Below are 24,996 nucleotides of genomic sequence, written 5' to 3' on the forward strand. Positions count from 1 at the left end.
CATTTGTCCCTTAGTCACTAAAAGCCATGGCACCGACGTGAAATATGAAGAATCTGGAATATTACAGTTTTACTGATTTTATTACTCTTGATTTTGTGATCGTTATTATTTATTTATTTTGTTGCTGTTGTTTTGTTTTGGTTTTTTTGAAAAGACGAGTCATCTCTCTGGCATGCTGGCGTGTGTCACAAATCTGCAGAAAAAGAGGCTAGTCTTCCACTTTTAATCATAAACATTTACAAAGCGAGCAAGAGCAAGACGCCTGAAATCACGGCAAGTCTTTGGAGCTGGTCGTTGAAAGAGGATTGTTAATGTAAAACAGACGGCATAAATGTTGCGTGTCACCATTGTTTTCCCTTTCTCTCGCAGTGGAAGATGGCAGCTTTTTTTTTGTTGTTGTGGTATCATTTGAGAGACACATAGTGTGGATTTGGTGTCGTTCTGATTCTCAACTAGCACGAGTCTTTTTAAAAAAATCCATCTTCCTCGTCTTCTCGTCAGGCTGGATGCCACTATTTCTGGCTGGTCTTTGGTACAGAACTTTCAAGCCAGCATTCCTGCTTAGCCTAAGGGTGAAAACACTCTGCGATCTTTTTTTTTTTTTTCTTCCTCTTCTTTTTTTTTCTTGCTACTCTTTACTGAGATGTGTTTGTATCCTTGGTTATGCTCTGACTCGCCAAATTCTATTGCCAGCAGTGACAGAAGACTTGCAGTATTGCTACATACATCAACTGAACTATTTTAGTGCATTTCCTTTAACAGACAAGAGGGGCCTGCTGGAAGTAATATTGCCTTGGCTTGTTCTGATTAAGGCCAATTGTAAACACTCACCAAGTCTTGCACAACTACTGTTAGCTTCTTAACATATAGACATTATATTACAGCAGACACAAGACGGAAGCTTTGCCATCCCTGTCACTGTAGCTACAGGTTATAGCAAAGCGTCTGTCCTCATACCACTTTGTCAATTCACAGTTTTCCTTACAAATCCCTCCCTGACGTAATGCCACACGTGTGCGAAGATTAGCGGAAATTTACAGAGTGATGTCGAATATTATTACGTCTGTGCGGGTAGTCAAGGAACACGTTTATCTACAGTATCAAAAGCTGCGCAGCACTGAAAGTGTATATGCACTAGCTACGAGTTCATTAAGTTGTTCAGCGTTCTGGTCCGCCTGTAAATTTCATTAAGACTCCCTGAGACGAGGGATTTCCTGCCGTGGCTACGTCCAGCAACAACACATGGGCAGAAACCTCCCAAAGGAGCGGAACAATAGGTGTGAAAACCAAACTGACCACTTCGAAAATGGTTTCTGGAGGAACAGGGGCTACTGTACGTCATTAATCAGGGTTTCATCCAAAACACACATCCCATAAGGCTTCACGGAGGGTTCCCGGAGAGAACGCATGAAGCCAAATCATACTCGAAAACTGACAACTTTTGTTCCTATTCTGACAGCAGACCAGGAAGGTGAGGTTTCTCAATGCGATATTTGGCTTCTGAGAGATTATTACAGCCCTCAGTCAGCAACTGTTCCAGACTTCTGGAATCTTCCATATTGACAGAGGCGTGTTTACTCTCTGAGGTTTGGATGCTATATCTCTCGACTAACTCTGTTATTGGCTTCGCCTATACTGTTTATAGGATCCAGGCAAACAACGGATTGGATTCAAACAATCAAAATCAAATAGAAATGTGTTTTTCTCATTTTCTGCATAATTCTGCACAGATTGTGTTACCAAGTCGGCTTCTCTGATGGGGAAAGCATATGCGTTCACAAATCAGTCACCTCTGATACCTGCTATAAGTTGAAGAGTAACTGAAATGCATTTTCTACGTTAAACTTGGCCCAAGTCGGTATCTCATTATCCAGATGTGCTCTTGGAAACCTGTTTTTTAATTGCAAATATCATCATTTCATTGAACAATCATTCTCTTCTCACTTGCTCTTCAAAACCCCCCTGAGAAGGTCAGCAGTAGGACTACCCTGTAGGACGTCGGACGCTCTCCACGAACAGGGCACCGCACACTTTCTTTCTTGTGAGTGTTGAAATAATGAAATATCAGTCAAGAATGATAATTAGAGGATTAAAGGTAAGGCAACACTTACTCTGGTAGAGCTCGGCGTATGATTGAATGCACCTGTCTGTAAACATCCAGTTTGGACAAGCAGCGACACATGGTGTGGTTGGCGAAGCTTATGGTAACTGGTTTCGTCCCCTGTGTAATCGGGACAGTAATTTCAAATAACTGTAGAAAAAGAGTGTCGAGAAACAGAGACAGACAGACAGAGAGAGAGAGAGAGGGAGAGAAAGAGTGTCAAATGGTTGAATTATAACCATATTCGTTTAAGAACACAATCGTCCCAACGAACCGAACCGCACGAAAACAAGATTAAACTGTTGTGCCCGCATTGTACTACTCTAGTGAGGCTCACTTGAAGAGCTTGCAGATTAAATCTTAAAAACAGCTTGATAAGAGGGGTCTAGGGTAGGGTCGTTATGCAACTGTTAGTATACAGGGCTCTTCTGCTGTACACAAAACCTAACCACAGGTGCTTATGAAGGCTCCAAAAGAGGTAAACTGTGGAGAGATCGCATGCAGTTTCATTTGACAAAGTTATTCCATTCATAACATAACATCAAAAAAGAGTTGAGGCGTTCTTGGATGGCAATGAAGTGTTCAAGGGAAAAAGTACTATTTTGTCAACAGCGGAAAAGGGGGGGGGGGGGGGGGGGGTGGCCACAGAAGTTGCACCTGAACTCTTTGCTGACTAAAGCTAGCTGTTGACATGCTGGGCATTTGAGACAAGAAGACAGAACACTCACAGAACGGCATGAAACTTGCCCGTATCTTCACTCGGCTATGTTTTCTTTCCTTTCGTTTTATCATTTAATTAAGTAAACCATTCTTCTCCTCCTCCTCCTCCTCCTTTTTTCTCTTTGCCCTCTTTCTAATTTTTTGGTCCTGTTTCTCGAAAGTGATTAAACGAGAACTGCAGAAACCCAGGCCTGAGCAGGCTCTGCGCCGGGGTCGTGATGTCTCATCTCCAGGCATACTTTGGCAGCACAACAAATATGTAACAGGAAAAACAAGGACACCCCCCCCCTCCCCCATCCTAAATCTAACTTCAATTCCTGATGAGGAAGAGAATTAGAGGACAATTCCTTCTTGTGCTATGGCTAAACTTGGCCTTTCTCTCTCTCTCTCTCTCTGTAGGGGTTCCTCCCAAGGCTTCCCCTCAGTTTTCCTTTAGGAGACAGACTTACGCACACAGAGACGTCACACATTTCTAATCTTGCTCAGATCTTAAGACAACACTCCTTCAGTCAAATGAATATGTGTGTGTGTGTGTGTGTGTGTGTGTGTGTGTGTGTGTGCGTGCACGTGCGTGTATGTGTGTGTGTGAGGGTGAGCTGAAGAGAATTCAATCAGGCGTCCGTGTTTTAACCATGCAGAAATCGAGAGCCTTTTCTCTGAAGGGCCATTAACACTTAGCGTTAATCAAGAACAATAGAAAAACAAACAGCTCAGCTCATCGGAAACCAGTGAAGAAAGGAGGACTTTTAAAAGCACTCCAGGACACCGAGAGGCACTTACCTGCCTCTCTCGCTCTTGCTTTCCTTAACTCCACTGATAACCTCTTTTAACGCCAGGGCCCACCCTCAATGCTCCACTACCTCCTTCTATAAAAGGGTCTGTCTACCAAACTTGATAATAAAACTGGTTTATTGCTGCATTTACAGTCCTCTGAGTTTGTGTGGCTCCAGGTGATGCTGGGGTCAAACTAAACCAGACATTAGTTGATGCACGTAGTGGATTTTCCTGTCAGGTGTGTGGTGTTTTTGTAGCTAACGTTTCAAAATGCTAACGTCTCCACGTTATCTGAACGAAATGGCGTCTGAAACTACAACTGGCCTAGCTGTATGTGTGTCTGTCTTTACCTTGACAAATGGCACAAATACATGATGTACTTGAATCGTTGAAAAGAATTACGTAGGTACACCATTAAATATATATTAAACAACATAAATGAAACATTAAATAACACCCACGCACAAAGCATGACTGGAGCCATAAAACATTTGATATTCGCACCTGATCTGGCCAATTGCTAACCAGTAAGGCTCTATGAAGCAACATATGCAACACAAATTCAACTGTTGGCTGCACTTCTTGTCCAAGACCCTTGTGGAGACCTCACTGAACTAATTATAGAAGGAGCTCAGATACTGAACTTGTTCCAGATAGCTTAAATCAGCACTTGGTGATTTATCATGCGGTTGACTGTTTTGTCATATGGGAGTGTAAGAGAACTCTATGCTAGCCAAATTCAAGTGCAGTAGTTTACCCTACAATGTTTTATCTGTTGAGAAATCAGAAATACCGGTGCTAAAAATCTGACGTCTGTCGCAGCCTGCACCTCCGTTTTGGACTTTTAGTTTGATATGTCTTTGTGCTCCCGTTCTGTGTCTGTCTCCGCCCCTCACCTGTTCCTGTTCGTCTCATTATTACCTTGTTAATTTCACCCAATCCTGTTTTGCCCTGATTAGTTCTCCTTCTATTTATGCCCTAGTGTTTGCCTTGTCTTTTGTCTATCGTTGTTTGTGTTTTGTGCACACTGTTACGCTGCACCTTTTTTGTTATTGGTTTTGTGTTCCTGTTCCACACCTGTATTTTCATCTTCAGTTTACTAGTAAAGTCCTCCTTTTTTCACCGTCATCATCGTGTCTTTGCACTTGGGTCCTGCACCACACCACCAGCGTGACAACGTCATTATTCCAGTGGGGTTTTTTTGGGGTTTTTTTTCCTGATTCAGACGTGGCATCACCGCTCTGTTAGTGTTAGAGCAAATTTCTGTTTTGACTGAAGAATCTACCTGCAGACTTGTACGTTGTACGTTACTCTTGACTTTGACCAACAGAGATTCTGGGCTTTTGAGCCCAAGGTTCTTTTACAACAAACGTTACTGAGAGATGAGAATCTTTGTCAATCTTTGTATGATGAATGAAAGGAGGGGGAACCTGCCAGATGCACAGGCAACATCCATAATGGCAGAAACGTGTGTGCCAGTGTTTGCATGTGTGTGAGTGAGTGAGTGAGAGAGAGAGAGAGGGTGTCCATGCGTGACTGTGTGTAAATGTGTGTGTGTGTGTGTTTGAGAGAGAGAGAGAGAGAGAGAGTTTGTGTGTGTTTGTCCACGTGTGCTTGTATGTGTGTGTGTGTGTGTGTGTGTGTGTGTGAGTGAGGCCTTGACCGGCAGAAAGCCTCTCTCCCGAACACCCGTGGGGAGAGTGTCATGGTTTAAATCATAGCTGGGGGACGACATCGCCCGCCTGGGGGGTCAGCCCACCCAAAATAAGTCAGCAATTAGGGGAGGCCTGCTCAACAATAACTCAAATCCCTGACCTTGCAGTAGAAGCCTGGTTCTGTCTGACCTCCTCTAATTCAGCACGAAAAACGCTGCTCGTACTCAAGCCAAATACACATGCAGAAATTAAGCACTTAAAAACCTCAGCCTCTGTAACTCTCCTTGTGTATCCAGTGTCTATGCTAACAATGCGAACAGTAAGAGAATGGCAAATCACAGTGACAGTGCTCAGAGTTGTCATTGGTTTGAAACACTTATTCTCTGACAGTCAACAGGAAATATGTCATTGTGTGCGGAATACATTGTAGTGATTTCTAACCGCTAAACAATTTGTGGAATACAATAAAGTAGGCCAGAAATACTTTACAACATTCGAAAAATATATAAACATTCCGCTATGTGTAATCTTCACAACAGGTGAGTCAGAGGCACAATTGTTTGGGTTTTCAAATTGTTTCTCCTAGCAACGCACAGCAATACGGCAAAGCAACTCCACACGCACACACACACACACACACACACACACACACACGCTCACGCAACCAGTGGGAACTCACAGTCTTGCTGATGTAGGAGGTGCTGATGTTCATACACTGGTACTCTTCGCTGTTGCAGCAGCCCGCACATCTGTAGACAGATACGCAGGGTGGTTTATAGAAGGTGTTTGTAGCCGCCCCAAACTCTTTCCCCACATCTAAACAAACTTCTCGAGGCATGCACTGGGTCTTTCTCCACTCTGACTCAATACCTGTTGGATGCACGTTGAGAGATCAGAGAGGAAAATGACATGTGTTAAAATTTCAGTAGGTTGAAATACAAACGGTCATTAAAAAAAAAATTATTATTATTATTTTTTTTTTTTATAATGAATAGAACTGCTATTACATCTTTACAATGTTCCATGTGTCAAAGTAGGTCAGACACCACCGTTTAAACCCAAAATACTGAATTTTCAGAGTGGTTGAAATGATACATTTTAAAATGATTGATTAGCTCGACTGTCATAGGAACCTAGCACTCTTTCACAACCGTAATCACTAAACCACCAAAAACAATACTAGGCCGCTATGCCTCAGCGCTGTCACTGGTCTCACATTCTTTCATTTTACATAATTATTCCACCACAGGCGTCACTGTGGACAAGTATTGGTTACAGAGCATAACTGCATAGACAGCGCTTGCAATAACTGAAGGCACTTACTTTTGAGAACGTCCAAGTCGAAGAAAGCCGCCGCGTATGTGAGCGGCTCCTCGGACTGTGTATCCGTAGAAACGGGCTCTCTGTGAGGGAATCGGGCACTTCTCTTGGACCGACACTTGAGCACGGTCCAGTAGTTTGGGTAAACGATCTTCATAAGTTCATCGACGTTGGCCACCGAACGTAACTTCTCTTCAAGGCTCTGACGCTCCGACTCTTCCTAAACAGCAGGGGGGGGGGAAAAAGACGCATGTCAGACAGACGGCTAGGGGCCATTTTCGTATTTGTCTAAAGAAAAACATCCTCAGCGAAACATCCTGGAACCTTGTGCAGCTCCTTATTTTGGCCAAATGATTCTGACTTGGGCTAAGCACTAGTCCTGTAACAAACAGGACTTGGATAGGCCTGGATCCTATATTTATTATACGCAAAGTTACTAATGATGTGTGTGTTGGTTTATCTCCTAATGCTGATATGCTTTTTAACTCCTCTTACTTAACACAAAGCATACTTAATGTCACTTATTTAAAGACAGTGGCTAGACAGACCAGTCCTACATGGAGTGGTTACAACAGTGGACATGTATGGCAAATCCAAATGGAATGACTTAAATTACTCACGTTCTGAGTCTTTTTAGATTTGTTTTATCGCATGTCAACTGGTTTAAACAGTACAGATGTCACTCCATTTCCTATTGGCTTTAGGGACCCAGTAATTATAATTATATACAATGACATTTGTTTATCAGTTTGATTATACTCTGATGTACTGTTAAAATGTAGACAGGGATCTGCCATATGATTTTAAGACCCCATTTCAACCCCTAACTCTGCTCTTCTATAGAACATCTCTCTTTGTGCAAAACTAGGACATTCAGTGGACAGTCCCTCTCCGCAAGGCCTTCAATTCAACTCTAAGTCATCAGTGTAGTTGACATTGTAGATTGTTTCAGAGATGAGTCAATGAACTGTTATTTCCTTCATGACTGTATTGAGTCAATGAACCGATATTTCCTGAACTATCTAGGACATGTCTTCTGATTTCGGGTTCTTTTCTCATTTCTGTTCATGGTCAGAGACTTTTTGTCTGTGAAATCTAGGGATTATTTATTGACTGAGCAAAATGCAAAGCTCTCCGATCCATCCATCCATCCATCCATCCATCCATCCTTCCATCCATCCATCCATCCATCCATCCATCCATCCATCCATCCATCCATCCATCCATCCTTCCATCCATCCATCCATCATCCATCCATCAATCCATCCATCCATCCATCCTTCCATCCATCCATCCATCAATCCATCCATCCATCCATTATCCATCCATCCATCAATCCATCCATCCATCCATCCCTCCATCCATCCATCCATCCATCCACAAAGGTCATCACACTGTGACAGTCAGTACACACAAGTATCTTCATTACGCTGAGAAAGGCTGGAGGTAGGAGAAAGTGTTTGTCTGCGGTATACTGCATATGCTACCGTCTCCAACGGAATCTGCCTACTCAAAATGAAAACCCGCTAGAAGAACAAGAGTGACAACAAAAGTGTAAAAACACAAACACCAGACAGCAGGAAAACTGCTGATGAAAAGCGATACCAGCTCGGAATATTCCGGGAACCGTGCCCAGCTACCCACATGACTGATCGCGCCCGCAGATTAAAGGAAAAAAAAAAAAAGAAAAGAATCCCTTCACTTTTGTCTCAGAGGTGTCAAAAGAAAAAAAAAAAAGAAAAGGACAAAAAAAAAAGATGAAGAAAACGTGTTCCTGGTATTCCTCTGTTCCCTCCATTCTCCGAAAGGGGTCTTTATCCGAGCAATACATCATATTTTATTATCCCTGAATAGCTTAATGTATTAAGATGTTATATTATAAGCAATTGCTAAGATTCCCGGGCATCTCCCACCGCTGCGATAGCTGTGTTTACAGACGGCTGTGTAATATAAAAATGGAGCGAGTAACGGTCTTTATCAAACGAGCCCATAGGACATAATGGATGTAGGCCTCCCCTATGAAAGGACTGTGTACACAAGATAACGATGCTTCAGCCTCTGAATTTTGCTCATATTTTACACGTGAGAACCTCCTGCACTTCAAAGGCAATTTCTAACCCCCAGCTCCCACGTTTCTGGCCAGTTTCAAGACAGGTTAAAAGTTAAATGAACACACACACACACACACACACACACACACTCACACACACACACACACAAAAGAAAAATCACTGTCCTTTAAATAGCTACTATCCTAAATTGTGCACAGTTTACATGGATATTCACTTGAAATAACTAAAAACAAACCTAAATCAGATTTTTTAAAAAAAATCATGCAAAGCATTTACTGAAATCAACCAATAATATGTCACTATCAATTATGCAGATACCAGTTAAAAACTACATTCAAAACAATAATAATCAATAAAATAACCAATTAATGAACTCTCTCACACTTTTTTTTTAGGTGTTTTTCATAACCTGGTGGACTGTTATGGGAACACGGGGTGCTGATAATTTGGTGAGAGTTTAAGTTACTACGGGTGAAGACTAGCAAGGAAAGTGAACAGTAGAGTTTTTAGTGACCCTAGGCAATGCTTAGCTATGAACATTTATGCTTACCGTGGCATGGCTAACTTTATTTATGCTTGATTCACAAAAACTGGTAGGATCAGATACACATCCTGAACCAATCTCCATTGGCAGCGTTTTCCTGCCGGAGCTTGTCTGTAGCATTTTTGAGTGAAATGAAATCCACTGAAAACAGACACACTATGGAACTGCAAGCGCAAATCATTTTTTTTTTCAGATTTTACCTGTATGCCAAAGTATGCCAAATACTGATATTTGTCCAAACATCTGTCACAGGTTTCATGAGACCAAGTGGAACTGTAAGTACTACCAGTATCTACATTTAAAAGAACAGTCCCATCTCATCTCTTTCTGTGGACCTCAGCGTAGAGTGGAAGTATAGTCAACAATGCTCAATTTATTTGGTTAAATATACATTTCAAAATGATGTTATAATTACTAGACTATGGGGCAGATTCCCTTTTGATACAACTAAAACATCTTCAAACCAAACTGATGGCTATAGAACTCCTCGGAAGCATTCTCTGAGTTATACGATATGCAACCTCGTCATTGAATCCAGTAATAACATTTTTTCTTTCTGTTTTTAGTGAACACACACTGAAAACACACCTGGAATGTTTCTCTTTAGTAGATTAACTAATTTAGCAGAAGGAATCTGGGTACCTGTAAAAACTGTAAAAACATTAGAACCAATCTCACATTTTGTTATTTTTGTCTTCTGCAGTGTCATATTCCAGTTATGTAGAACAAAAGCATTAATCTAGATATCATTACACTGTTTGACATGTTGATTGCAAGTAATCAGAACTGTTTTCACTAAAAAAAAACAAACCAATTTAATCAAGCCTTCAAACATAAAACGAGTTTGCCCAAATTTGTGCTAATATAACAATCATGTGCAGGTTCTCACAATATGATTCAAAGGATTTTGTTCCAGAAAAAATGAGACATCACAATTGTAAAGCCTTGGGAAGACCAGTCATCAAAGAAAACCCGATTGAGAAGGAAAGCTTCAATCCTTTTAGGAAACTACCATTTCTTCCCACATTGACTTTCTTATATTTGTTCAGGAAACTCAAATAGCACCAAATAAAGAGGCTAAGCAAGTCTATTGTGTTTGGCTTCTTCCACCGCTTTGTTTACCGTGATTCCTAAGATAACATGCCCTGGTCTGTTTCCTACCCAAAACAATGGAGTCTGTGTTAACGAGTATGCGTGTGTAAGGCCCACAAAACACGTTCACACATTGCCTTGTTCCAAAAACTCACATTTAGGTACTGTAAAAATGCACTTCCACACAATGCGCTCTATTTTTTTTTTTCTTTGTTGTTTTGTTTGTCTGTAATGATGTCACAAATCATGGACTGAAAGGGGGAAAAAAAAGGGGGGTGGGGGAGGGGAGGGGGGGTTACTGAGGATCTCATTTGCAACTGACTCAGAAGTAACACACATTGTTGTGCTATTGTTGGCGGGAACATACGAGATCTGGGGAAGCATTTGAACAAGTTTTCAGCTGTGGCTGTCATGAAGAATTCCGTCTTTTATGTGTGTTTCTGCTTGTTTGAGCGGCAGGTTCTCATTTTCCTCCCCTGTCTTCACCAAAATCCAACTGTTGGAATACGGTACCCTTTAGATTCCTAAACACGCCCTAGACTGCATAGAGTTTTAGCTGGAAGCAGGACAAAACATCAAAGCCTTTTAATCTGACAGCTTCCAGAGGAAAGATACAAAACACCAGATTAAATTGCCCTTCATTAATAAACAGGATTAAAGAAACCTGCAGGTAGCACATGTCTGATCTAATATCGACTAATAAGAAGAGATGAAACAGGCAGATCTCAGTAAAGTACCCTATTACGAATCATCATAGATGCATTCGTATGTCAGAAATAAACCATACCTTCATTTTTTCTTGCGCATGCAAAAAGAAAGATTATTGTTGAATTGCAATGAAACAGGCAGGCAAAACAATCATCTAAATGTGTGACATTAGTGTATTCACTTGAATTTAACACAAGCGACAAGTGTTTGACCTATGCTTAGAAGTTCCTAATACAAATTAGCAATCAATTAACTGAGTAAAACAACCTTATCAAACACTGAGCCACCAGCCACTAGAACAAGGCTGTAGGCAAATAGGGATAAAATTATAACTAAAGCAGCCTGTGTGGGATTAAATATATTCCCATCCAGTGTATATGGTATTCCCTACTGAACACCAATTAGACGTTAAATGTGATGTTGAGTCTGTCTCAGTTTGAGATCTCCGTCTTGTGCAGGGCACGAACAAGGCAGTGAAAAAAACATTTGCATATGTTCAAGCAGACAGGAAGTGGAGCATCAGTGACTCTGTCTGGGGATACATTTCCTGTTTGTTTAATCTGACCATGTTTGGGAAGGTACATCAAAAGAGAAGAAGGAGAGAGTGTCTGAATGAATGATTCATGATGGAAAAGTGGAGTGGTAGGAAGATGGAGGGTTATCATCATGGGCATTGCAACACGGCTGACATACTTATGTAATGTAATCATAGCTATTACAAGGGCACTGCGGGTGTACTTTCATTCATTCATCACTCCGTTTGCCGGTAGGACGACTCAGAAAAATGACCAGAGGGGCTATATCAACAACCAGGCTGTGGTACAAAAAAAAAAAAAAGTGTAATTGCAACATCTATTACGTCTCCAGGGGATATGATGAAATATGATATCATTCCGTGACCGTCAAAGTTCTTCCTGTGATGAAGATTTGGTAAACCGCAACCTGAGCTGGTTCATTAAAGCCTCGTTCTCCTCTGGAAACAGGGAAAGGATGGAAAGTTTTGGGGTGGGGTGGAGTTGGGGGGGGGGGGGTGTGGGAGGGTACGAACGTATGGGTCATCAACACCTGGGATGTTCTTGGGTCATTCTGCTCCCCTGCCGTATTTATTCCATTAATGAAAGTTACCTCATCTTTTAAAAGGTCACGTCCTTCTTACACAGACATGTCAGTGAGTATTGTAAAAAGCACCAGTTACTTCTCAACGTCTTCCTCTTTACACGGGTCATGTTTTTGGAGATCTGCTTTCCCGGCAATGAGGTAGATTATTTTGTGGACATAAAATATTTCGTCACCAGATTATTGGACTTTCCACATGATGATGGATTCTTCTATAAATATTTCTGAAATTAAATCATAACTCATTTTCATATTTGAAATACAAGATCTAAACTAAAATAAAATAAAATGTCATCACTTTTGACATTCGAGTTACATCACCATATTGTGAAATGTACTGTTTAGATGAATACAATTCCAAAAGAATCAAAAACTGAATTACTCCCATAACTCAAAACTGATTAAAGCAATACAGCAGAAATGAAAACGCAATCGTAATGAAATGTGGCTCAAAAAACAGAAACAGTGCACCACTGTGTCAGTCACAGAAATAGCAGGACAAAAATGATACAATAACATCCCTTCTCTTCAAATTTTCCATATCTACCTTGAAGCTCGATTTTTGTACGTTTTAACATTTTGAACCCTCTGCGGATGTTTCCATTCGGGTTATCCGTGCCATCGAACTGAAAACCATCGAATTGTTTTAGCAGATGTTTCAACCAAAAACTGAGACCCATTCGAGACAACAGGGAAAAACTCTCTAGAGACACATCAAAGCTCCCATAGCCATTTTCATTCAGCTGTGGTTTCAGTTTAGAACACCGCATACAATGATAACCATGCAAACGTCTGTCAGAAAGAAAGAGCAGACTCCAAACAAGCACTCCTGAAGATTATAAAAAGGGTCATACGATCGCTGCTGCAGATACGGTAGGATCACGCAAAAATCACGGTGAGTAATACTTAAGCCTGGACAATCAGGGGAACTCATGCTGCGTCCGTTCCAAAGCATCATTTTGATCCACGCGTATTGGTCCCCGAGGAACGAACTCAAGAATAATATAGCACTGAACAGGATTACAGTTCCAAAGCAAAGACATTCGATCCCTGGACGATGGAGCAGGGGTTGTGCAGAAAAAGAAAGGTTTGGTGAAGGTAAGGTAAACTCCTTTGTGGATCTCCTGGAGACTTTAGGACGTTAATACAAAACTGAAAGACTGACCTAGCTTGAACTACATCCTTGGAGAGCGAGTCTAGCCGCGTAAACACAGGGATTAAGCTATTTTGTACATGTTTAAGTTCCTTTTTTAGTTCCCTTTATTGCGTTCTCAGTGTGGTAAAGGCAATCCATCATTGACATCCATCAGCTAAAGAAAGCAATTGAGATGTTCCCAAAGGTAGAGAACATGAAAACCAAACTTTTGAATGATATGTTTAAAGTTCATTCTATGATTCTAAGATTTCCCTCAGCCTGGACACACACACACACACAAACACACACATCCTGGTCTTCCGAGTGGAAATTGTTTTTCCAGTCCTTGCAATGGCTGCTAGATACATCAGACTAAAACCAGCAGTGTTGTAAAAAAATCACAGAGGATAAACAAATTATAAAGAAAATCTCGTCAAACCCAAAAGGAAAATCAGAGTTTCAAGCCACATGAACCGGAATACATATTTACTATAAATGGATATTATTGAACTAAACATGTCTAAAATGCTTTGGTCCCCTAGGCACGCCAACGTTTTCTTTCCTCCGTAATTTTGTTTTTTCTTTTGTCGGTTTGTTTTTTTTTTTTTTTCCTTGCTTGGGAGGGCTTCCATGATGCATGGCGTTATGCAAGTGCGATTAGAGGTATCAGCAGCACACGTCAGCTCGGTTAGGGTTTCCGTGAGCCAATAAAACCTCCATCAATGGATTAATATTTTTTACCCCACTGCACCATGGGTGTTTCAGACCTGGTTTAGCATGGCCTGCTTCCCTGAATGCCCACGGAGCGTTAAACTCCCATTAAACCTAAACAATAAAACATACAAACACTTGCCAAAAATGAAGAGAGACTGATGACAGATGTGTGAGCAGTGTTGCTAGGCGCAGTGATGATGTGGTGATGCTATTGGCCACACAGTTGCTGTAATTGGTAGTGGTAACCATTACACTCTTCCTGCTGTCTCTACTGACTCTTCGCTAGTTTTAGTAGACAGTTTAACTCATTTACGGCACTCAAGGCACATTCAACTTCTCTGTGGGGAAAAACAAAAAAAAATATTTGGAAATGAGTAACTATTCAAACTATTCAGCACCTCCTAAAAGTGAAAAAAAAAAGCAAAGAAAGACAACCTGGCTGAAGGAGCTGTCCTGCACTGTTAAAGTCTGTTGTTAAGAACTTTATTATGTTTACTCCAAGTAATTACATTTCTCCCTGCAGTTTGCAGATATAGACCTCAAATGTGTGAGTTTGTGTGTGTATGTGTGTGTGTGTGTGTGTGTGTGTGCTTTTGTCAGTGCCAACAGTCAGGCATGTAGAGAACTCCACTCTACTAAACAAATGACTTAAGAGAGCTTAAAGATAACCCCCCAAAGACACGGACACACATCTCCACACAGGACTAGAGTCTGACAGGCCACCTACTCTGTCTTACTCAGCTCTAATGTCATCACAGTTTACTGATACAAATGTTTTCACACTCACAAAAAGAGTTTGAACAGGTTACATACAATATCTACACAATGAGGCTGTATCCAAATTGCGATATGATAAAGCCAATACATTGATGCTTATGGGACTATAAAATAACAAAACATAAAAATTTAAAAAGGGGTGGGGGGGGGGTGTTAAAAAAAGCTAAAGTGATCTTATAACACACGATAAAGCACGAAGCGGACTGGTAGTCCACAGCAGCAGGGAGACTTTCCTCCTCTTATTACAAACTTAGCTGTTATTTTTTATGGATGTCCACAATCTGGTTACTTTCAAATGGAATTAGTCCAAGATGCAGTGGTTGCCAACTTACAAAAAGATATTTCCTCAAAGCGCTGAACTCAGAACAGCTTTGCCTCCTCGTACACTCAACCGTTTTTTAAGGTGTCAATTCGTTGTTGCGGTATCAACGAACAAAATGAAACAAACAGGGCTAAAGGTAAACATTGTTTGAAAACAGTGAAACCACACATCAGAAACATCCCTTCCAGCATGACAAAGGATTGTTTCTTCAGTCTGCTTACTGATTTTCTCAGTAAGCTTTCCTCCACACTAACTATGATAGCATAGTAAACAGCATTAACAAAGGCTTTTTTTTTTTTTTTTAAGTCGCATGTCGCAATACAACTGACCAAACAACCAACTGATTAAATCTCCCTGACAGCATTTTTAACACATTTAAACTCACACATATTGCAGAGTAAGAGCCCAGATGGATTTCTCTCCGTTCAGTAGTCAAATCAGATATCGATCCTGAGTCATCGACCGCAAACGTGTAGGTGTAACGGTTACTTTCACTTTCCATTCATATTTTTTTTTCGATAAAACATTAAAACAAGAAAGTACTGGTTCAGCTTTTCCTAACAATGTTGTTGTTAAAAAAAACTGAACTGAACTGATTCGTGCTTGGCGTGTTAAAACTTGTACTTCTGGAATTCACAAATGGAATAGAATAATTTGTTTGGAATTCCCAAACGGAATAGAATAATTTGTTTGGAATTCAGAGTGGTATGGATCCCTCATGGCTGCTTAATGTCACACAGGACATTTCTGTGAGGTTTTGTGAGTGTATTTAAGCACTGAATGTGTTTCTCTTTCTCTCTCTCTTTCTCTCTCTCTCTCTTTGGCACTTCTTGAGCAAAACTTTGCTTGAGGGCTGTATGTCGGTTGTTTGATTCAGTGCAGGAAATATGGTGAAAGACAGATTATAACTGGGGTGTTATGCCAGACTTAAGCCCTGACAGGTTTGGGCACAGCTACACAGCTACAAATTCTGACAGTAAATGAGCAACAAAAAAAGACTACCCATCTGTTTTCAACTCAAACTGGCTCTTTCATAACTGGCAAGGGCAAAACGAATGCAATTTTTCCTCTTTTATGGCAACAACATCACAACCAAACTTTTCAGTCGAACGTTGAAGTCGGAAATGTTAATGCATTTCAAGACTGCAGTTGCATTAAAAACTGTTTACGCTGCCTTTTCAGAATGTATCCACTGCTGTTGCGCCCACGACGGACGAAATAAATGAAGACTTACACAACCACGCAGCCTAAAAGTGCAGCAATTCAGACTGTGCTTAACACTTTTAAATGTCTGTGAACTGTAACCTCGATTAGCCCTTGCCTGGCTGAGCACGGCTTCTTGGAACTGCGTGCGGACGAGGCATCTGCGTAACACTGAGTCTCCATCCGTTGTTCTGACAGGTCACAGGAATCCGGCTTGCTCTAAGTTCTAGGAATCTGCGGACGTACAGATCTCGAACGTTTGTTGCCAAATCACTGCCATCGTATGACTAAGGCAGGAAAGCATGCCCGTAGACAACTAACCCTGACCTTATATACTATCTCTAATTTAGGAAGTAGTTGTTGACAAAGTGAAGAGATGTGAGTTTTTTTTTTTTTTACAGTTTAGTTAAAACTTAATCAAACTCGGCCGTGATGCTGACCTCGCGGCAAAAAAAAAGAAAAAAAAAAAAAAACCTGCCCAGTGTCAGTTGAGCAGTCCACCAAAAAAAAACAAGATGTCTCGGAGTGTCGGATTGATGAAAAATGTAACGTCAAACGCCAGAAACCTATAAGCCTATTCGTCCTCCCTACTCATGCTCAATTCTGAAAATGATGCATTGGGCGCCGGGGTATTCAGAGCTCAAGTCGTGCCTCGCCATTTGGTGGAGAGCCACTGTCTGGTGAGTGTGACTTGAGTAGTGGTGATTTGGAACGGGGGACAGTGGCCAGCTCCCAATCTCCCATCCACAGATGTCTACGGCCCACCGCTGGGCCTTAGCAAGGTCCGCATTCCTCCACTGGAGGGGACTGGGGTGCATCCATCGCCTGTTCATGGACGTTGCCAAGAAACCAGACTGCACTTTGCATTAACACTTAGCAATCACGAATATGAATGGATACCGCAAACACAACCAGATATACTTTTGAAGGTGTTACGTCAACTCAATAGGCATGAATAATATTATGAATGAGAGAACATTACTACGTCAAAAGAAGGAGAGAGAGAGAGCGAGAGAGAGAGAGAGAGAAAAGGGGAAAGGGCAGCACCAGGGGTGGTGTTACTCTTTATACAATGCCTACTGTTGTTGGAACATCAACAAATCCATAGAGGAATAAACTGTATATACTATAAACGAGGCAGTCCATTCTTTAAGGACGGTACAGCATGACCTCTGACATTCTAGACAAAAAAAAAAAAAAAAACATCGTCTCTTGGGTCTGTGTGTCTACATATTAGTCATTGTGCAGTATTGGCTGTTTCACAACTATTATACAACTTGCAAGACCAAAAAAAAAAAAAAAAAGTTCTAACTATTGAAATACCACAGTTGCAACAGTTGCTTAATTCAAAAGGAGGACTGAGCTGCAGACCTCCCCAGTGAAACTCGAACTCCCACGTTGATGACACCCACCCCTCTACCCCCCCCCCCCCCCCCCTTTCATCTGACTCCCCATTCCAACCTCTCAAAGCCGCAGTAAACGTGGAGCCCTTTCAGAAGCTGCGAGAGTGTCGACAGACACCTCGGCGAGGTGCGACGTTTCAAATGCGAAAGCTTGTGGCAGGTGAATCGTCTGTTAAAGGTGGAGATAAGTAGAGCAGATGTGTGTAATCTCTTCCACCTGTGGTCTCCAATGAGGCACCGATATAGGTTGCAGAACACACACATACACACACACACACACACACACGCACGCACACAGTGCAAAACGGGATATCCCCAGGGAATCCCTCCCATCAGACTCCAGGTCGCGGAGGTAAACCCTCCATTCTTGTGGAAAATAGTCTGAGTGGTTGTGGTAATGGGGCACGTCCCCCATGACTGGGGAGCATCACGCTTCATTGCCTGTGGGTTCTGCTCGCATCCCTCGGCAAACGTTACACAAACACAGAGGGGTTTGAGCACAATGCTTACACTAGCAACACCCCCCCCCCCCTCCACTCTTCCCACCTCCCCTCCTCACAAACCACCCCCCAGAGGACGTCTGAATTCTATATCTGGCAAATTCAAAGCCAACAGTCACAAAGCAGTCAACGCTCCGAAAATGAGGCCACGCAATTGTGACACAGTTAGCTGAAAGAGAAATCTCACGGAGACTACCAAGGAGAGGGTGAAGTCTGCTCTCGAAAAAATCTTAAAACCCGACGATATACATGACAACTACATTGTTTATGGACTGCTCAAGTCCCCAGACCCTGCATTTGCCCCGTCAACAACCCCTCCAACTACAACTCCCATTTGTCAATATCGTAGTCCTAAAATAGCATTTCATTTTCCACAGCTATCTCGACGTACAAGTTTTGGCAGCGGTGAAGAAAGACAACAGACGCTATAGCGCTCAGGGGTAAAGATATTAAGTTTGCTTCCGAGCCGGCTGCTGACTGAAATGTGCTGATGAGTTATGCTGTAAATCTCCACGGAGACCAGTAAAATGGACTATCCTTAGCGCAACTATGCATGTGAGACATTTTTACTCCAAAATCCAAGTTCCAACGAACTCGCAGGACAAATAGTCACCAATGAAGAATGACATGAGGATATATTTTTCCCAAATGGAATAAAGAGAAGGTGGTGGGAATGCGAAGGGGTTTCTTTTTTTCATGAATTTCCGACTTAATTAACCTTAATAACCTTTGAGTTTCACGGTCACTCGAGTAAGGGGGGGGGCGGGGTGTCTAATTTTAAGCAATCATAATTAAAATACATCCAATCTAACATATCACTGATGGGCAGGGTTTCAAATTTTTCACATAAAACCGCATATATAGCATCTGGAAACACTTATATGTTGTATACCTCACGTACCACGAACCACTGAACCACTGAATAACAATAGAAGTAAGGCTGTTCTGTTCCTTAAAGTAATGGCATATAGCACAGGATGATTTATAACTGCCTGAGCCTTGGAGAGGAAGTTCTGATAAAACTGAATATCGCATTTTCATTTGTAGGGATAAACAGGAAAGCTATGTCTGTAGACTGTGCGCAGCAGGGTCACTTGGAGTCCTTAAAAGAAAAAAAAAAAGAAAAGAAAAAGAACTGGTAGCAGTCTAAATCCCACCAATTAAGTGCATTGCATGATCAAATGGCCACGTGTTTGAGATTATCTCCTTCTCTCTGGAGCTCTAATAGTAGATACACATTCTCTCTCTCTCTCTCTCTCTCTGAGTGTGTGTGTGAAAGAGAGACAGAGAGTGAGTGGGTGAGTGAGTGTGTATGTGTGTGTGTGTGTGTGTGAGAGAGAGAGAGTGAGAGAGAGAGAGAGAGAAAGAGAGTCGCTAACTCAGTGACACCTGCTGCCACCACTTTCTCTGGCTAATTCAAAGGTGCTCTCCTGTGACGTCTTCGCGCTGTGTCACTCACCCCATCACCGGGAACATTCTCACTACTGTTCTGTCCATCATAGTACAAACGGGACTCCCGAATGTGTAGCTATATGATTGTTTTAGCTTCAAACTGCAAAGTACAGATGGTGCTCACAAGTAGTTCTCTCTGTTCTTAGCTATTAAGGGAATCCATATTGCTGGAATATTACTGTTTCATATGCCTGGTGTGTAATTGACTGACCAAAACGATGACACAGACTGTCAAAAGACAACGGTCCCTAAATGCTCTGCTCGAATTACTAAAAAGAGGTACACACGCAATGACAGATCTTTGGGTAAAATGTTCAGTCTCAAAAAACAAATTAACAACACATACAGGTTCGTCTGCACCTCTCGTCTCTATATTTAAAATTTGATAAGAAAAGAAACGGCAAAAAGAGAGCGTTTAGCACATACCACGGCATCTCCTTGATCTTGGTCATAATCATAATAGTCAGTACTTGAATCAGTAGCAAGGTTAGTGTAGAGGAATGTTGAATAAGTGAGCAAGAGAGATAATCCAAATAAGTGCATTTTAGATAATCTAAGAGATCCGGGTAAAACCGGTCTGTTAGAAGTTCCGCTTCTGTTTTACGTCTCTTGTTCAGTTGCAGCTTCTTTAGAATCGTGTCTCCCAAAGAAATGAATGTATATTAAGGTATCCAAGATTTCAGCAGAAGTAAATCGTTGAAAAGAATGTTGAAAAGCAATGATGCTCGCCCGTAAAATGCGTCTTATCCCGATGATATTAACGATATTTACAAATCTTCCTTTTTCATGCACGTTCTTGCTTTCAACTTCCGAAGCAGCATCAGACATCCAGTTAGCGCTGAGCGCATATGGTGTGAAAGTAAGGCCGAGCGGTGAATGGCATGTTTAATGCAATTTCATGGTGTCACTAGACTTGCTTCTCCTCCCCCTCCGTTTTTTCCTCTCTCTCTCTCTCTCTCTCTCTCTCTCTATCTCACTCTCTCTCTCTCTCTCCCTTTCGCCGTCTGCTGAACGTAGAATTGCTGCCACTCACTATTTATACAACGCGGGACGTTTGAGAGTGAGAAATATGAGCTGAGGCACGTGCGCCTTCCTCAGGAGATGTTTTAAGAACACACGTCTCGGGGCATCGGATGCTTCAGTGAAGATTTTTACGCTCTCTACTGTATAAGCTCCAAGTCCTTTCCCTTGGCCAAGTGCCTTATGAAGTACATATGAGTCAACAGTTTAAGGAGTGTTTTATTCATCTAAACAGAGTTTTAGGTCAGAGTTTTATAGGTTGACGTGGCTGTATTAAGGGATTCACAGTTTGACACTCGGAGACGCTATCTGGAGATTTTTTATCCTACATTTTTTTTCTTTTTCTTTTTTTAAACAGTTAATAGCCTTTCCGCTGACAAAGTTCATAGTTTTAGTTCTTAAACGTATGTCTTGATAGCTAGACCAGTTCTTTGCTGAGGTGGCATGTTACAAGCATTTTCCTTTTAATAATGTAGATTAGGTCAGTTGTGGAACAGATTCTGTAGAGTGACATCAGATGTCTCCTAAACCATTCTGTTCCTGATCATATAGCAGACTAAGAGTAGTTGCATTGCACGTGAAGATCATGCTTTAATACAGATCTGTGGAATTACAGAAGAGAATAGAACACTGTTAGTTATTTTCCATTCTGAACAGAAACAGAACTTCACATTTCCCCCTTTAGCACTGTGCTATGTCAAAGGCTTTGATGAATGACAGATGAGTGAAATTGAGTCTTTTGTCACTGGGTTGCGTGGTTTTATAAACGGTATTACAGGTACAAGGAAAACAATGGCGTATTTGCTTAAATGTGGCAATACTCTAATCCGTTTTACGCACGCTAGAACACGCTAAAGACCAAGCAATTATTATTGCTGCATCTCTTGAACCGTGCCTCATTTTATTTGACTTGAGGTCGTTTCTGTTGATTAAGTGGTTCAAAAAAGTATCTAAGGTGCTTGCGTGCTTGGGCCCTGTCCCAATTTTTTTTTTTTTTTTCGTGCTCCCTTTCCTTATGACCTTTCTCTCGTTATTAACAGTTTTCTTGAAGACTGTGCAAGTCCTTCATGTGATGTTTGTATGGTATTGTTTCAACACATTCACACACTCATTAGGGACTAGGGCTTACTCATTCAAATACATCAAACATTAATTTGACCTGGGTTGGGGACCAGTAAAATACTGAAAGGTAAGAAAAGGATAAATGGAGGGGCTATGGTGGTGAGACAGACAGATTTTGGATAAATAAGTGGCACAGAATAACTCAGCTCCACAGGGGGTTCTGTCAACACTTTTCCAGTCCTCAAGAGTTTCGGAGAGCCCTTTCGAATGTTTCGGAATGCAAATCCCAGAAAGGATTATTCTTCCATGGTTTTCCTCCCTTATCCGTCAAGTGGCTGCATTCAGATTGTTGGCCACCTCAACTGGATTCCCTAAATAACGGCAAACATCAGCTTTCTTTTACGTGTTACATTCTCACACCAGATGTCAAATTTTTTTAGGACCCATTGAACATATTGTAACTCGTTAAAGATGCAGATTTCGACGCAGATTTGCCGTTTTCAAGTCCAATAGCTATGTCAAATTTCCTCTTTGAAGAGTGAGATTAAACTTAGTTGTGGCAGAATTTCTGTGCAGCACATTCAAAATCTAATACCAGTGCGATGGAATCCGTCATAGGGATAAGATAACACTGTTTAAATTTTTCCCTTGTAGATTATTTCAGAAATTGTGGCAAACCATCCTGAAAGGTGCTTGACAATAATCAGAAAACATGCAAACTCCACGACTTCCACCGCGTGGCTTCAGGTCACATACCGCACGATGATGAGGACTGTTTCTGACCATAAGATTTAGACGACCTGGAAACACGAGGTGGGCCATCCGTCCTAGACGGCATAAACAAAGCACGTATCAGTCAGGCTCTAGGCTGTCAAATACTTTGGCATGCTTCGGCTCTGGATAATTCTGTTTTTTGGATACATTAACGAATAGTTTTCCTCCCACAGTCGTGAGTCACTCTGCGTTCTAGGGACTGTATTTAGCAGTCCAGGACTCATGGTTCAAAGTTCAGGATGGATTAAACGGGGGGTCGGTTTTGTTTTGACATTTTCAGTCAGTTAAAGAACCTCAGGAGTAAGGTATTAACGTTGTTGGACAAGGTCTGGAATCACATCAAAACTTTGACCCTATCGCAGACCTGATACCATCTTTATTTACTTAAATTCCAAGCTGTGTAGCATGACTCATGAAATGCAATTTGAAGTGTAGTTTCACTCTGAGATTTCCCTTTTGGGAACTTTGAAAATCTTGGATCTGTGCCTTGCCAAAAAAAATTAACGTTGTGAATCAACATCTGATTTTTTTTTCTCTTCTCAAAAGTGAAATGCTTTTTAAATGACGAGACTTTTTTTTTTTTCCAGATTACAATTCATGTGGTCTAGCCCTTTCATCCCAAATCTGCATTTAGATCATCAAATTCTATTATTCCCACACTTTAATGTGTGTGTGTGTGTGTGTGTGTGTGTGTGTGTTTTTTTTTGTACTAAACATCTCAATATAACATCCCTTTTTTCTAACAGCCAAATATCAAGAGACCTTTGATAGCTATTTTTTATGCTCTTTTATAGCAAGTCACTAGCTCTTCTTTGTACTTCTCATTTTTTGTGTGTGTCTTAATTGTGGAAAATTGTGGTCTGATAGCATTTCTACTTTTGAAGAATGGAACGCAACACATTTTCTCTGTAACGCGTCCTTGATGTTCTGCCGCTGTGTTTATTTGTGGTCATGAAAAATGAGTCTGCCATCTTTAGTCTAGAAAGCTCCGTTGATATCACCGTGGCGTCTGATGATCCGAACTTCAGAGTTTAACATTTGCGAGGTGGCTTAGATGGTCTCTTCAGATTAGTGTTCTTCAAAGCTCTGTGGTATTTAAAAATGGCACCGAACCAAAATTCTGTCAGCTGATCTAAGCACCGTCTACACGGCTGTTCAATAGAATGGGCCACTTTAGGCCAAGCAGGTTTAAGCAGTTCTCCACGGTAAAAAGCAGAAACAGTTCACTTAGACAGAGCTTCGGTCCTGTTAAAGGATTTTTAAGCTCTTGGTGTTGTTAGTTAAACTCTTTGTAAGTTTATGTTGTGATTCAACAGCCTTTCATCAACAGTTAGCTTTACAAACCTTGACTGTGATTGATAAATATAACTCCAGAGACCTGACGTATCCTTCTCAAAGTCTCATTTAGCCCCCCCCCCCCCCCCCCACCCCTTTTAACTGTTTTGGACCACACATTTTCAATTGTCCTCAAAAGTTCAAACCCGGACACCAGAAACAATACGTATGGTTGACCTTGCTCGAAGCATTTTTTTTATTATTCCAACTCCTGAGTTGACCGGTCCCTTCTGTCGTTTAGTAGGTCACACTTTCCGAAAACATCCCAGACAAAACGTGAAGGCTCTTGGCTTTTACTTCTTCTTCTTCTTCTTCTTTTTTTTTTTTTTCCCTTTCCATTAACTGTTAACCGCCTCGGCCAATCTGCCCCGGCCGTGAGAGGAAGAGTGGTTGTAAGAATTTACAGGCTCCTGAAGCCGCACTCTGGTCCAGCTATGCCAAAACCTCTCGCCTGTCTGCTTCCCTGTGTGCTTAGCCTTGTTCCCACACTGGTCTGAATTGCTCACAGCGGAACTGGGAAACAATGAGACGCGGCCATATGACTAGGTGGGGGTGGGGGGGGGGCTTCGTATAGGGAACTAGTGGCCCCTGTTAAAGCTGGTATTTGAGGTGTCCCACCACTCCAGATAACAGCTGGCATTTTGGAGAGGTAGATCAATGCAAGCGTAAAGACGGATGGGTCGCAAGGTTAGGCTAATCTCACCTCTTCCAGCTCTTCCGTCGGGCATCCTTTCCAGTCAATCACCCTGCATAAAGTGTGAAGCTAAACCCTTTTTTTTTTTTTTTTTAATAAGCGTTAATATTGTATTTTTATCCGTGTTCAGGATTTGTCCAGACGGCTGTACTAGATGGCATTACTGACAAGGTCTTCGCTGTGCTGAGCAGAAACGTGGCCGAGTGAGACAAGCTGTATTTGAGTTGAGGAAATTGAGCAGAGAGCACTAATGATGGCATTATCGTAAAGTGTCTGGACAGCAGTCTCCTGTGCACCATGTGGTAGTCTATGGGGGGAAAGGCATGCTGAAAAGCAGATAAGGCTGTTTTAGGGGCCCCTTTGTTAAAATGTTGACACCCAACACAATTAATTACCCAGAAACAAAAGCAAATGTGTAAATATTTTCCATGTGTGGGCCAGAAAGCGCTTAAGTGTGCGTGTGTGTGCGTGGGTGTGTGTGTGAGTGTGCGTGCGTGCGTGCG

The 24,996-nt window shown here is 41.6% G+C and overlaps 1 protein-coding gene across 2 annotated transcripts in view; it reads right to left on the minus strand.

Annotated features, from left to right (window-relative positions):
* Positions 1 to 20,518, minus strand: part of vegfc (vascular endothelial growth factor c) — a 34,019-nt gene extending 13,501 nt beyond the window's left edge. For both annotated transcript variants that reach the window (XM_030788180.1, XM_030788179.1), the window contains exons 1-4: positions 20,035 to 20,518; positions 6,574 to 6,790; positions 5,930 to 6,120; positions 2,112 to 2,251 (exon numbers count right to left, since the gene is read on the minus strand). In XM_030788180.1, coding sequence (XP_030644040.1) covers positions 2,112 to 2,251; positions 5,930 to 6,120; positions 6,574 to 6,790; positions 20,035 to 20,151 — 665 coding nt within the window. In that variant the 5' untranslated portion in view covers positions 20,152 to 20,518. The remainder of the gene's footprint in view (positions 1 to 2,111; positions 2,252 to 5,929; positions 6,121 to 6,573; positions 6,791 to 20,034) is intronic.
* Between the last annotated feature and the right edge of the window lie 4,478 nt (positions 20,519 to 24,996).

Source organism: Chanos chanos, chromosome 11 (assembly GCF_902362185.1).
Source record: "Chanos chanos chromosome 11, fChaCha1.1, whole genome shotgun sequence".
NCBI classification, from domain to species: domain Eukaryota; kingdom Metazoa; phylum Chordata; class Actinopteri; order Gonorynchiformes; family Chanidae; genus Chanos; species Chanos chanos.